Genomic DNA, 14518 nt, shown 5'->3' on the forward strand with positions numbered 1-14518 from the left:
ATATCCTGAGAATCCCTACTTTCCACATTTATCCTCTTACTCTCTAGTTACTTACGTATGTTCCATGCAGTAAATACACAGTGTATTGTATTCTTATGCCCTTGTGGGCAGTCTGGGGTGGTGTCATACACTATTAGCATCATCCTGTGACTTTAACTTGGCATCTCCACTTGATCGTGGATTATAAAATGGATGAACATACATGTCTACCAGCAGAGGCCCCACATTGTCCTTTATTCTTTCTGGAGCACCAGGGGCCTCCTGTGGCCCACCTATGAGACTGCTGTTGGCGTGTGCACCTCAGGGGACCACAATGTCTGCTGATTGGTGCTCCTACCACTGTTGGCCTTCACAGGGACCACTATGGACTTGTTGTGAATCACACATCTCTGGGGCCCAGCACAATAGTCTGGAGGCCAGGGGAAGCAGGTGGTGTTCCCATGACCCTCACTCATGAAAGGAGCAAGGAGACCCAAATGAGCTACGCTGGCACTGTCAGGCCCTTATCCTTGCCACTGTAAGACATGCTGGGAGCCCATGCACATACAGGGATCTGGATGAAAGGCTTCATCCAGCACAGAGGGGAATACAACAACCACTGCCAATTGCACCCTTATGTGTCCACTGCCCTGTCCCAGCTGCAGGCAGCCAACCCCTCAAGTGTAAGGGAGCCTGGAGAGTCCTGCTTCCAAGCACAGCTAGCATGGGCCCAAACGAGCCTGCTATTAGTTCCTATTTGAGCCTGGAATTACAAACGACATAGGACCCTGAGGCCCAAAGGTACTGCTGGCGATGTGGCCAACCCCTGAGACCTAGAAGCATGCAACTTCCTCAGGCCAGGCCCACCGAGGTTTGGGGTCAGCATTGCACCTCCACTATGTCATGTATTTACTCCTTATTAAGTTTATAGCCTCCCTATTCCTCCTCTAATGGAAATCAGCTACTCAGATTCAATTTTTTGATTCACTGATTAAAGTCCAAACACCAAGATTGATTTCTGCCTCAGTGTCAGTACTGAACAAATATCCACTGATGAAATGAATGCAGTGAGTCAAGATGCTTAGCAAAATCAATCATAATGGTAATCACTAAATGGTGGCATTGGTTATCAAACAATACTATGCTATCTATTCCGCCAAGGAGTCAGCTCTAGGATAAAAGACAAAATTTAGCATCCCTATAACATTACATACACGCAGGACCTCACAACCCACCCACCCTGCACAGCTCTCACTGACCCCACACACTGAGGGCTGTCAATATGCTGTGCACCAGGAATACAGTTGAGAGGGCTGGATTTTTCGTTTGCACCATGTCCAAAACACAACGCTGCTTCAAATAGGGAAGGCACCAGAAGCATCTGCAAACCTCCTGGTAGGAGCACGCACCCCGCCACCAATCCATATTTCTGAAGCTTTTGAAATGGAACCGTTATCAGGATGAGAGAAGCCATACGTTTCTTCTCACTGACTCCTATTGGATTCTGAAATCTACTTCTCTGTATGCAGCAACCCCATTGGCTATCTCATGTTACGGGGGTGGGCTGTACTAAGTCTCGCGGTGAAGCAGTTCAACGTAAGCAGAGCACGAGAGCTGCTGGCGTGGCCACGCAATCCTTAAGGCGCGTCCGGCGCCATTTCGGAAGCTACTTGGTGGCTGGGTCTCTTCCAACCAAGGCCGAAGAAAAGAAGTAAGGAAGGGATTTCTGAGGGTTGCTGTAATGGGAGGGAGAGAGACGGCCTCCTGCCACCTCGGATTTGTGTAGTATTCTCGATTGGATGTGCTATAGCCTGGACCATGCTCAGGAGGGTGAGACGTGTGGTAACCTTCTTCCGCCGCAAGAGGGACGGACTCAATGAGGGGCGACCAGCGTCTCCGCAAGGTACCCACAAGGAACCTCTGTGTTTTGGCCCTCTCAACACTGGTCAGCTACCTGGGTGCTGGTGCAGTCAAAAGTGCTCAGGACTTCGTCCTGTGCTTGTGCCCACATGTGTGTGTTTGCCTGTATGTGTGTACGTGTGCAAGCATGTGTGTCTGTGTGCTCCTGTGGTGGTCCAGATGCTCCATGGCTGGAAGGATAGGCTAAACAGCAGCCAAGCTTCCATTTCATGTCCCTCCAATGTGAGAAAGGGATGACACACAAAATCCTGGGGTGCAAATTCCTTGCCTTTTCAAGTGTCTCCTGCTGCAGGTGCTTTTTTACTTGCCCAGAAATAAAACTCCCCCAATTGAGCATGAATTTGATTTTTCATCTCAAATGGATGAGTTTTTGCATCCAAAAACTCGTATATATGATACTTTAGGAAACCACTTCTTTGTGAGGGTGACTCTTGATATCAGTACCAGAAGGTTACATCTCAGGTGTGCTTCTATACAACAGCAAAATAATCCGGTGCAGCTTGGGGCCAGCAGTAAATCTCTGAGATAATTGAAGCCTTTTTCTGAGGAGGTGAAAAGGAAGCTAGAGATGCTCTTCCTGACTTTGCTAAGATGATAATAAGGCATATTATTAATAATAGTGGGAGCTTAAACACTACATATGCATCTCGCACGGTTTTACCTCCTTGAATGCACTCACAGATCTTAAACTGTGTGCATGTGTGTGAATTAGTAGCCAATCCTATTAAGCAGCTATTGTCATATTCCTCGTTTAACATGTGAAGGTTCAAGAGAACATTACATAGATGGTCAGGGAAGGACTTCTTTGTACTGGATCTTTACATCTGAACCTAAGTGATTTGACTTCCTTGACCTGTGTCATAGATGGCAAAAATTTGGAAAATCAATGGGAAGTAGTGCCAAGTTCCTTTTATGGTGTGACAGATGAGTCCCTTCACTTCAATACTGATGAGCCGGGCAGGGTGATGCTGAGAGGTGGGCAGAAAAGTACTGCTGATAATGAAGAAAGTGAACCATCTGAGGAGTTAAAACCATTTCAAGTAAGACTGAATTTGTGAATAGTCTTTTATTCCAGTGTGCTTTCATCTTTGCTCTTCTTGATTAATTTATTAACTAGAACATAACTTGCACTGGAAAGAGTCACAGTTGAAGCATTGTTCACAGAAATACAGCTTCTTCCTTTCTAATATTTATAGTGACTTCTGTATTATGACAGGCATATTATTCAACCTTCTTTATATTGCAGTGGTAAGGAGACTTTTTTTCTGCCAATAGACATCATTCCCAGGCCATAGAAAATGATTAAAAATTTTTAAAAAGTCCTGCTATAGAATTTCTGAATTTCCAGTCTCACCTGAAGTTGCCTTGATGGGGCCAGGCCAAGTGATTTTGTGAGATTTCTATGGCCCATGGGCTCAGCCTTCCACGCTTCTGAAGGGTACAGTTAACAGTGATAATTATATGATACCTCTTTGTGCAAATATCAAAAACATTAGGAGCAGGATAAATACTGAATTGTAGACAATATTTGTCCCTGGTAATAGAATTAGGGATTGTGAGGAATTTCTTTTTGCTCATCTCTTTTTTGTATTTCTTCTATATTGGCCATGTATTACTTGTGTGGTTAAATAGTTTTAAATATGCAGTATTTAACTTCCACTTATCCAAACTATTTGTGTACTTTTCCATCAGAGTATTAGTAAACCCCAATTTGACTTCTCTTTTTTATCTCTGTCTCCTATTTCAAGTGATTTTTCCAACATTTAGTTCATGGTTCTTTTCCTTGGTTCTGATTCTTAAATGGCATTGTTTACCTGTCTGTCCCTCTGGTCTGTGTGCATTTCTGCTCTCTGATTTCCAGCTCCTGCCGCCAATATCATTGAACAAAATACACTTTCTTTTATTTCACAACCCAACACAAGACAGATTTTGTCTATTTGATGCCTCAATTTTCTCTCACTCTGAAATTTTCTCCCTCATGAGCAATTGCAAAAAAAAATTTCCCATGTTTGTAATTTTCATAATAACATAGTAGAAACAGATACATGTCCATTTCAACTCTCATTTGATACTTAAATTCTAGATCACAAGAACAGTATACATTTTACCCTTGAGCTTAATGCAATGACTCTCTTAAACTTCAGTGCACAGTTAACTTGGTCCCAGGCGTTTAATCAACACATGAAACACAAGCATTATTTTAACTCATCATGTTATGTTTGTTGTGTGACATTTTCTCTAGTGTAGAGATTACTTGGTCACAATAGTTCTGGAACACTAGTCATATAATCACTGAGTTCTTTTAAAACGTGTGTCTTGTTTAAAGGAACTGCTTACTTACCTTACAGGTGGATGCAATTGCTTTTGATGTTCATTTTGCTGGACAATCTGACCTGCAAACCAGAATTCTAATTGGTTGTGTTACTGCTATAAAGAAAGGTGTTGTCTACGTTAATGAAACAATTAAGTGTTCCCTAGACAATGTCACAGAAGGTATGATTTTCATTTATAGAAAAATGCAATGTTTATTTTTTGAGAAGATCTTAGTACTGGCACAAATTGTAGAGCATCCTTGGCTATAATCTGTCTCCTGAAGATTTGAGGAGGACCCTTGGATGGAACAATAATATACAGTATGAGGGCGATTAACTTTTATTCATAATAGCTTCTGTTATCATTTATTATGTGTGAGTGGAGTCAGTAATGTCTAGATGTGTCTTTCATTCATACAAGTATTTAGTTACTAATTAATTAAAAAACCCACAGCTGTAGAAGGTTAATACTGTCAATGAACACAAATGCTTCAAAAATGAAGTTTAGAGATAGATTTGCAACATATTGTGTGTGTGTGTTTGTGTATGATGTATCCAATGTTGAATTCTACTTGTAAATGACAGATATGTTCTAAGATTTTTACTCTACCCAAAACTATAATTTGTTGATGCTTTATGCATCTGATGCTGCTGTCAGGTCCCTTTGGTGTATAAAGGGAGATTAGGTTGGCTCCAACAACCAGTTTGGTCTTTTATTTTTCTTGGATGCCAAAGCACAATTCTTCTCAGATTTGCTCTTAAGATACTAACTCTGTTTTGTTGAGATAAGGCCACGTGGAACAAAAGTGGGGTCTGGACGTGGTTAGAAGACTGTAATTGTCCTTGCCATTGTGATAGACAATGATAGAAGCGCATTTTAGAGGATAGAATGATCCTAGATATAAATTGAAGTTTGAGATAACAATGTTTTCTGGTGAGTTAGACCTTTGAAGTGAAAGAAAAGAGAGGAAAAATTAATTGCAGTGTTTTGCTTTGAGAAGTGGCAAGGATGGAGATGTGGAAGACTGAGAAGAGCCAAATTTGGTGAATATGAAGAAAAGCAGGAATGGAGCTTTAAATATGTTAATTCAGCCTGGACATTGATATAATGGAAACTTAGGTTTATTAGAGCCAGACGCATGTACACTGTGTAATGTATATTGATTAAGACATAAAAAGTGATTTCTCACTGTGCCTTATCACATTAACTTTGTAGACATTACTAGTTAGTAAAAGTGGCTGGTCCAATTTACACTTCCTCCTGTTAAGTTTCAGATTTCTGGTTCCTGCAGACTTTGAAGGTATCTTTGTTATCCTGTGACTAATGTCTGTCTCGTAAAATCCCATTTGAGATTGCATATTTATATTCATAAAATCAGAAACATATTTAAGAATGCGTCACCTGGCTCCTTTGTTGCAGTAAAGTGGATTAAGCAACCTCCTGCTATGTCCGTATACCATATGAGCACAAGTTCAAGTCTCAGCTACTCCAATTTGTTCTTGGATGGAATTTCAATCTCCTGGCTTTAGCCTGGCCTAGCCCAGCCTCTTGTGGCCATTTAGAAAGTGAATTAGCAAATGAAAGATCTCTCTCTCTCTCTCTCTCTCTCTCCCTCCCTCGCCTCTCTCTTCTCTGTTTCTGTCACTCTGTCTTTTGAATAAGTAAAATAAATATTTTTTAAAGAACCAAATTCATCAGCTGACCAAAATACCTGGGATTACTTATTCTTTCATTCAGTGGCAATATCTCCCGATGCTACCACCATCCCTCCAGGCTGTAAACATTACATTGGTGGTTACCTGTGGAACGCATAATTATTAGATTGTACATGTAAAGATTTATTGTCACATTAATTGTATGTCATGAAAACTACTAGCATACTTCTCATTTATATACCACGAAGCCGAGATAGACATATTATGCACCTTCAGTAAGGGTGTCAACTGAGTAAGTGACAGTGGCATGGTCTGTATACAGGAAGCCAGTTTCAAAATTGTGATCTCACATTTCTATTTGCTTCCCCTAAGGAAATTTGAATTTGGCTCATTGTCTAATTAATCCCATGGTGCTTCCCAGAAATTGTGTGTGAGGTTCAGTTCTTCACAATTTTCCCTGCATGACCTTGTTAAATCAGTACGAAAGAGAATCATTATCTAAGACATAATGAATTCCTTCTTGGACAGAAGACTTACAATGTGTCTGTTCAAACACATGCAAACTGATATATATATAGAATCAGGCTTCTTAGCATTATTACAGCATTGACCAAACTTGTGAATGTAACATGATTTCAGAGACGAGATAATGTAACTCAGGCTTCTCCATGGCTCTTGTAGGTTTTGTGCCTTACAATGGTGACTGGTTAGAAGTTGAGTATTCAGTCCAACCAGGTACCTGGAGAATCAGGGCACACTCAGCAAAGCCCTTGACCTGTAAGCATATCGAAAAGGTAATTTAAATGTTGCACTAGACTGTCCATTCTGCCAGTCTTTACTCTGGTGATAACTTGGTTCTGACTTTTCTACTGACTCTTCTGTGATATTTATAAACTGTGTTCTTTGATAAAGAAGAGTTTATGTTCCTTTTTGAAAATGAAGGACTTCCAAAACAAAGAAAGAATAATCTATATTGTATAGTTTATATTTGAATGTTATTACAATGCTCTACTCAAAACACTATAAAATGTGAGTTGTATACAAGAGTATTGTTGGGAAAGAGTGAATGCAGTGTGCTGTATCATCTGACCTTTTACAAATGTAATGTGGGTAGTGTAGTTGGAAAATAAGAGGGAAATCCATGAAATGGTCATTAATGCACAGAGTGAGAATGGTAGTAGAAAATCTCACTGCAGACAGAGGTGTTCTCTGCAGAGATTATGAATAAGCTGTTATGAAGTGGAGTCTACCCCAGGTGTGCTTACAGAGCATCCCTGGTATTGACATGATACTAGCCAGGTTGGGAATCTCCATGGGAATGGAGAGACTTTCAGGATAGAGCCATTGTGGGGAGGTGCAAAAAAGGTTGCAGTGTGGTATGATTTTAACAATTTTCTTCCTTTCCCTTTGCAGGCCTGGGTTACCAGTGTAAGTGGAAGAAATGGGGTGATAGATGATTCTATCTATTTCACCTTGGATTCTCTGATATGTCCTGTGGGATATGTTCCTAAAAGCAATCATATGGTCAATGTGGACATAGTGGAGAGCAGCCAGGGGTGCCATATGTGGAGAGCTGTTTCTATCACCCCAGTGCACATGATGGATTAATAACAACATCTTTTTATTTTCAGTTTGTCTTTTCTCATAGAAGCTGCAAAAGGCCTAATTCAGTTGAAACAACTCAATTCAGTAATCATAAACAGTATTTAATCGTAGCATTTCTGTTATATTCAATGCAGATACCGGTTGGTTTGAGTGTTACAAAAAAAATCAAAATTATTGCAGGGCATCAATGTAACAGCAAGGCAAAGCTGGCAAGTTACAGTAGGAAAGGACTTGTTGGAAACCTCCTGAAATGGAATTTGAATTTCTGCCTTTCCAACACACAGAATGGATTGGCTGATGGAAAAGGCCTGTTAGGGCCCTGAAATGAAGCAAAGCATTTCACTCAAGAAATAGCCATATGAATATGTTATTGGGCATGTGTGATAGTTCCTGTTTGCAAAATTGAGCCAACCTTTTGCGTTATGTTCACCTTCCTATTCTGCATATTGCTTTTCATCTCTCATCACCAGTACAATTTGTTGTTTCTATTGTTGATTTGTGCCCTTCTTTACTATGCAAATGGGTAAAATCAATAAAGACAAGTCTGTTTAAGGTGTGTTTTTGTGTGTGCTTTTTTTGTTTTTATTATCCCATTATAGGCCACATAGACTTTCTTTGACATTCTACAATATGACCAATATGAAATTATATTATTGTTAAAGCCAGTAAACTTAAGATTTGACCAGCACTGGTGTTAGCTGTTAATTGATCCCTTGTTTGCCAGAAATAAACATTTTGATCAGTCTTTGAAGGCCTCAATTGATTTTTAAATGGCACAGGAATCTCAAGAGGCAGGTGTTTCAGCAGTTAGGTCACTAGTTAAGAATTCTGTGTTTCACATTTGAGTAAATGGAATAGATTCCTGGCTGCAGCTCCTTGACTCCATCTTCCTGATAATGAAAACCATGGTAAGCAAAATGTGGTTTCTGCCACTCACTTGGGAGATTTTGTTTGAGTTCCAGGATACCAGGTTGGGCTATAGGCATTGGGGGAGTGAACCAGGAGATAAGAACTCTGTATCTCTGTGTTTGTGTACCTCTTGGATCTTAATCAGACAGTGGTACCAGAGGTGCTTACCTCTGCTGTTGACTCATGGCCTTTGTTCGTTCAGTGAAATACAAGCTTGTTAAAGTGTTTGTGTAAATGCACATGATGAAAAAGTATTCATGGATTTTAAAACTTTGTGCACCAGATATCTTTAATGCCATTGGTCATTTAATTTTTAAAAACTTATTAATTTGTTTTTAAGTCAGAGTTTTTGGGGAGGGAGGGTTTTCATCTGCTGGTCACTCCCCAAGTGGCCACAACAGCCATGCAGATGCCAAGAGCCCTGAAGTCCATCTGTGTCTGCCACGTGGGTGGCAGGGGCCCAAACACTTCAGCCATCTGCTGCTGCTTTTTCCAGGCCATTAGCAGGGAGCTGTATTAAAAAGTGGAGCAGCCAGGACACAAACTAGCACCGTCGTTGATTTACTCACTGTGCCATGAATCAGGACACATCCGTTTACTTTGAAAAGCACCAAAAAGGCATTATCATTGATAAAATACTTGAGTAGTTAAAAATTCAAGACCTATTTTCTTTTTTTTTTTATTTGACAGAATTAGACAGTGACAGAGAGAGACAGAGAGAAAGGTCTTCCTTCTGTTGGTTCACTCCCCAAATGGCTGCTACGGCCAGCGCTGCGCCGATCCGAAGCCAGGAGCCAGGTACTTTTCCTGGTCTCCCACGTGGGTGCAGGCGCCCAAGCACTTGGGCCATCCTCCACTGCCCTCCTGGGCCACAGCAAAGAGCTGTATTGGAAGAGGAGCAACCGGGACTAGAACCCAGTGCCCATATGGGATGCCAGTGCTGCAGGCAGAGGATTAACCAAGTGAGCCATGGCGCTGGCTCAAGACTATTTTCAAATGGGTTGAATTATGCCATTCCTGCTCTCCCCATAATGTCTGCTCATGTGCCGTCCAATGGTTCCTGTGTATAGGATCTTATTTTGAAATAAGGTATCTGGCCGGTGCCGCAGCTCAATAGGCTAATCCTCCAACTGCGGCGCCAGCATACCGTGTTCTAGTCCTGACTGGAGTGCCAGATTCTGCCCCGGTTGCTCCTCTTCCAGTACAGCTCTCTGCTGTGACCCAAGAGTGCAGTGGAGGATGGCCCAAGTGCTTGGGCCCTGCACCCGCATGGGAGACCAGGGGAAGCACCTGGCTCCTGGCTTTGGATCGGCGCAGCGCGCCGGCTGCAGCAGCCATTGGGGGTGAACCAATGGACAAAGGAAGACCTTTCTCTCTGTCTCTCTCTCTCACTGTCCACTCTGCCTGCCAAAAAAAAAAAAGAAATAAAGAAATAAGGTATCTGTGGGGACGGTGCTGTGGCCATCTTCAAAGGTGGCATCCATTATGGCCTCTTGTTTGAGTCTCGGCTTCTCCAGTTAATGATCCAGCTCCTTGCTGGTGCACCTGGGAAGGCAGAGGAAGATTATCCAGCTATTTGGGCATGTGCACAAATGTGAGACACTCAGAAGCGACTCCTAGCTCTTGCCTTGGGCTGGCATAATCCTGGCTGCTGTGGACATTTGGTGAATGAACTAACAAATGAAGGATCTCTTTCTCTCTCTCTCTCTCTCTCTCTCTGGGGGGTCTGTTTGTCTGTCTTGCTCTCCCTCCTTTTCAAATAAATACATAAATCTTTAAAAAATAGGATATTTGCAAATATTCATTTGGAGATGGATTAATACATGAATATCGTAAGTAGTACTACAAAGAGTGGTCCTACATGAAGAGAGAAATGTGGACACAGAAACACAGGATGTGCAAGATGAGATGAAGGTGGCAGAGATAGGACAGATGCAACTACAGAACTTGGAATGCCTGGGACTTTGGCAATACCCACGTGTGGAGAGAATATTGCTGTTGACTCTCCCTCAGAGTGCTCCTGAAGGAACCAAACTTGCTGACACCTGCCTCATCCCTGTTAATCAATTCCTGATGTTTTATGCTGCTCCATTGTGATCATTTGCTATGGCATCTCAGACACAATAACCCAGTGGTGTTAAATTGTTGAGGGAGAGATAGTCTGGGATTGTGTAAAATCACAATCTAGGATAATGCATTGTGATTCTTGGGTATCCATTCTACTGGGGTGGAGACAGAGGAGAGGATGGGCCTCATATCCTTAGTGAAAGTGAAACTGGGAGAATGCCATGAGGTTGGTGCTGTAAACCCATTGAAAATCTTAGCTTGTTACTCTGTAAACACTGTGCATTTTAAAGTGACTTTCAGAATCCTCTGCGCCACATTGTATCACACAGTTCCAACAGTGAGATTTTCACTATCCTTAATTGTGTAAGTAATGGAGAAAACAATGAAAGTCCCTTGTAAAATGTAGCTTATTTCCTTTTCTGTTTGCCATATCATTTTACACCAATGACACATGCAGGGGCTGTCTTTATTGTAATGTAAAATACTTGAATGTCCCTTGGAAAATATGTAAATGCATGGGGGAGATAACAGTGAAAAGCAAAACTCTGTTTTCCACTTTTCTTGTCTTTATTTTTTGAAAGAGGTACACACAGAGAGAGTGCAAGATAGAGGGAGAGGGTGACATGGAGAGAGAGGAGAGGGAAGAGAGGAAAGAGAGGGAGGAGAGGGAAAGGGTTTTCCATCTTCTGATTCACTACCCAAATAGCTGAAATGGCTAGGACTTGGACAGGCTGAAGCCAGGAGCCATGTATTTCATCCAAGTCTCCCAAACAGGTGGTAGGGTCCAAGTTCTTTTTTTTTTTTTTTTTTTTTGGACAGATAGAGTTAGACCGTGAGAGAGACAGAGAGAAAGGTCTTCCTTCTGTTGGTTCACTCCCCAAACCCCCAGATGACCGCTACAGCCAGAACTATGCCGATCCAAGCCAGGAGCCAGGTGCTTCCTCCTGGTCTCCCATGCGGGTGCAGGGCCCAAGGACTTGGGCCATCCTCCACTGCCTTCCCGGGCCACATCAGAGAGCTGTACTGGAAGAGGAGCAACCAGGACTAGAACCTGGTGCCCATATGGGATGCCAGTGTTGCAGGCGGAGGATTAACCAAGTGAGCCACAGCGCTAGCCCGGGGTCCAAGTTCTTGTTCCATTGTGTGGTGCCCTCCCAGGCACATTAGCAGGGAGCTGAAGTGGAGCAGCAGAAATTAAACTGGTGTTCACTTTGGATGCCTGAGCAACAATGCTGGTCTCCTCTATTCCCCAATTCTGAACAGCAAGGGGATCCCTGTTACTTCTTGTGTTCCCTTCCAGATAATTTGTAGTAGACATTTTCCCAGCATAGTATACACAGTGCACCACATACTAGCTTTTTTCCTTTGCTAATGTATATGGGAGCCACTGCAAATGCTAACACAGATTTGCACCCCATTGTTTTCCAGGAATGCAGTGTACTTGCTGGATTGGATTGACTACCATTCATTCACAAGATCATGGTTGATAGACATGTAAGTTGGTCCCTTTTATGACCCACAGGTAAGTGGGACATCAGATGAATGTAGAAGGAGAAAGGTAATATGTGAATATGACAGTACCACTTCGAACTTTCATGAACCTATCGGAAAAGGAACACTTGCATACCAGATGGCTATGTTCACCTCAGGAACATAAACACGGCTTGTGCCCTAGCAGATAATAAGCATCCTGATGGTATGTTGAACCTAGAAATGAGGATCAATGTCTCACTGAATGATTCTAAACTGTTGTTGAGGAGAGAATATTACAGCACACTTGGAAGAAGAAAATGTTTCTGGAAATGTCACTACATCAATCCAGTGAGAACACAGGGGATAAACTCACTAGCGAGCAGCCCATGCTAACTTCGTGAAAGCACACTTCAAAAATCCATGGGAGCCATAGATGATTATTGCTTTTCTTGCTCTATTAAATGGCATCAGTACCTCTATACACTAGCATTTCCCTATGTTATTTTTCTTTTAACAAGGAACTTGGGGTTGAGGATTGATAATTGGTTTTCTAGTATGGCCAAGCTACAGTGTTTGATAACCCACTCCATAGTGCATATCCTCACCATATGTGTATTGGAGAAGACAACAGTGCTGACATTTAGTTTCAATAGTATATTTCTGTAACATCTCTGATTATCACTGAAAGTTCTCCTTCACATGTAGAGTATGTGCCCTTTCTCATTCCTTTGGAAGATGAGCTCCTTGGGGCAGGGATCTAGACTGATGTGCACACTATCATATCCATAAAGTATTTCACACCTGTCATAGTGACACACATGCAGGAAACAGTCAGGAAGCAGATGACATGAACAGGAATAAATGAAAAATGAAAAACAATAACAGAACAGAAGAAAACACTTTGAAGTCACATATTTTTCAGTGAATATTATCTATATTTATTTTTAAACTTTTATTTATCTATATTTATCTATGTTTATTTTTAAACTTTTATTTAATGAACATAAATTTCGAGAGTACAACTTTTGAATTATAGCAGTTCCCCCCCCCCATAACCACCCTCCCACCCACAAACCATCCCATCTCCTACTCCCTCTCCCATCAATGCATGGCAAATACTACAAGTAGGAACCTGGCAAAGGAACAGAAGAAATGTTTCTCCAAGGAAGAGATCCAAATTGTCCACAATTACAGTGAAATATTCTCAATCAAATCCATCAACTATGGTAGTTATGTGGGATATGTAAATCAACAACACAATGTGATTCGACTTCATATCCAGACAAATGACTATACTCCTATAAACAGTTAATAAATGATGGTGAGAATATGATGAAAACTAAACTCCTAACATGTAGATGTTGGGCATGTAGCATGAAATTCCAGCTAGAAAACTTGTGTGCCTTTCCTCAAGAGAATACACTTAGATTTACTGTATGAGCAAGGATTTCTACTCTAGTATCTCCTGTTGCATGTTATTGACTGCACATAACAACTCTCTCTTTGTCTTTATATCTGTCTTAATCTCTCTACTTAAGAAAATGAATAAGTAAATAGTACATCTCAGGTTTTCTTGGTATTTATTTATTTATTTGAAAGGCATAGTTAGAGAGAGAGAGAGAGAGAATGCTCTTCTATCTGTTGGTTCACTCCTCACATGGCTGTAATGGCCAGAGCTGGACCAGTTCAAATAAGGAATCAGAATATTCTTCCAGATGTGACACATGGATGCAGGGGCCAAAGCACTTGGGCCATCCTCCACTGCTTTCCCAGGCACATTATTAGGGAACTGGATCAGAAACGGGGCAGCTGGGACACAAACCTGCACCAATACAGATACGCCAGCACTGCAGTGGGTGGCTTTCCCAGCTATGCAACAGCACTGGTCCCTCAGAAGTTTTAAAATAAAACTATTATTTGATACAGAAATACCTCTCCTGGTTATATATCAAAAGAAAGAAAATCATCATCTATAAACATACCTGTGCTCCCATGCTCATTGCAATAGAGTTTACAATAACTATGATGTGAAAACAAATGGAGGTGTCCATCAAAAGATGAATGGAGAAACAAACTGAGGTTTATATAAGTAAGGGAAAATTATATATGTTTTGAAAAGAAGGAAGGGATCACATAAACAAGACCAGTGTCTGCTAATACTAACTGATAGAATCAAAAAGGGAGAGAACAATCCAACATGGGAAGCGGGATACACAGCAGACTCATAAAATGGCAGATGTCCTAAACAGCAGTCTGGCCTCAGAATCAGCCCTTAAGGCATTCGGGTCTGGCTGAAGAACCCAGGAGAGTATTTTAGGCATGGAAAGCCAAGACACTCTGGCAAAAAATAGAGGACCTAAATGAAAGATCTCTGCGAGTGAGATCCCAGTGGAAAGAACAGGTTATCAAAGAAGGAGGTACCTTTCTCTGAAGGGAGGAGTGAACCTCCACTTTGACTATGATATTTTCTAAATAAGGTCGAAGTCAGTGAACTCAAAAGGCTTCCATAGCCTTGACAACTCATGACTAAAGCCTAGGGAGATTACTGACACCATAAACAAGAGTGTTAATTTGTTAAGTCAACAACAGGAGTTACT

At 41.5% G+C, this 14518-nt stretch overlaps 1 protein-coding gene across 1 annotated transcript; it reads left to right on the top strand.

Moving 5' to 3' along the window:
• The first annotated feature begins 1596 nt into the window (after positions 1-1596).
• On the top strand, positions 1597-8019 carry LOC103351982 (cancer/testis antigen 55). The gene is made up of 5 exons (XM_017349718.3): positions 1597-1882; positions 2764-2939; positions 4248-4392; positions 6549-6661; positions 7281-8019. The coding sequence occupies exons 1-5, from the start codon at positions 1798-1800 to the stop codon at positions 7473-7475; spliced, it is 714 nt and encodes a 237-aa protein (XP_017205207.1). The 5' UTR covers positions 1597-1797; the 3' UTR covers positions 7476-8019.
• Positions 8020-14518: the final 6499 nt, after the last annotated feature.

The sequence above is a fragment of the Oryctolagus cuniculus genome, chromosome X (assembly GCF_964237555.1).
Source record: "Oryctolagus cuniculus chromosome X, mOryCun1.1, whole genome shotgun sequence".
In the NCBI taxonomy this organism is placed as follows: domain Eukaryota; kingdom Metazoa; phylum Chordata; class Mammalia; order Lagomorpha; family Leporidae; genus Oryctolagus; species Oryctolagus cuniculus.

Excerpts from the sequence above, each read along its gene's own strand:
- LOC103351982 (XM_017349718.3), top strand. The coding sequence starts at position 1,798 with ATGCTCAGGAGGGTGAGACGTGTGGTAACCTTCTTCCGCCGCAAGAGG. Across the intron at positions 4,393-6,548 it reads CCTAGACAATGTCACAGAAG|GTTTTGTGCCTTACAATGGT; the intron begins GTATGATTTTCA and ends TGGCTCTTGTAG. Across the intron at positions 6,662-7,280 it reads CCTGTAAGCATATCGAAAAG|GCCTGGGTTACCAGTGTAAG; the intron begins GTAATTTAAATG and ends TTCCCTTTGCAG.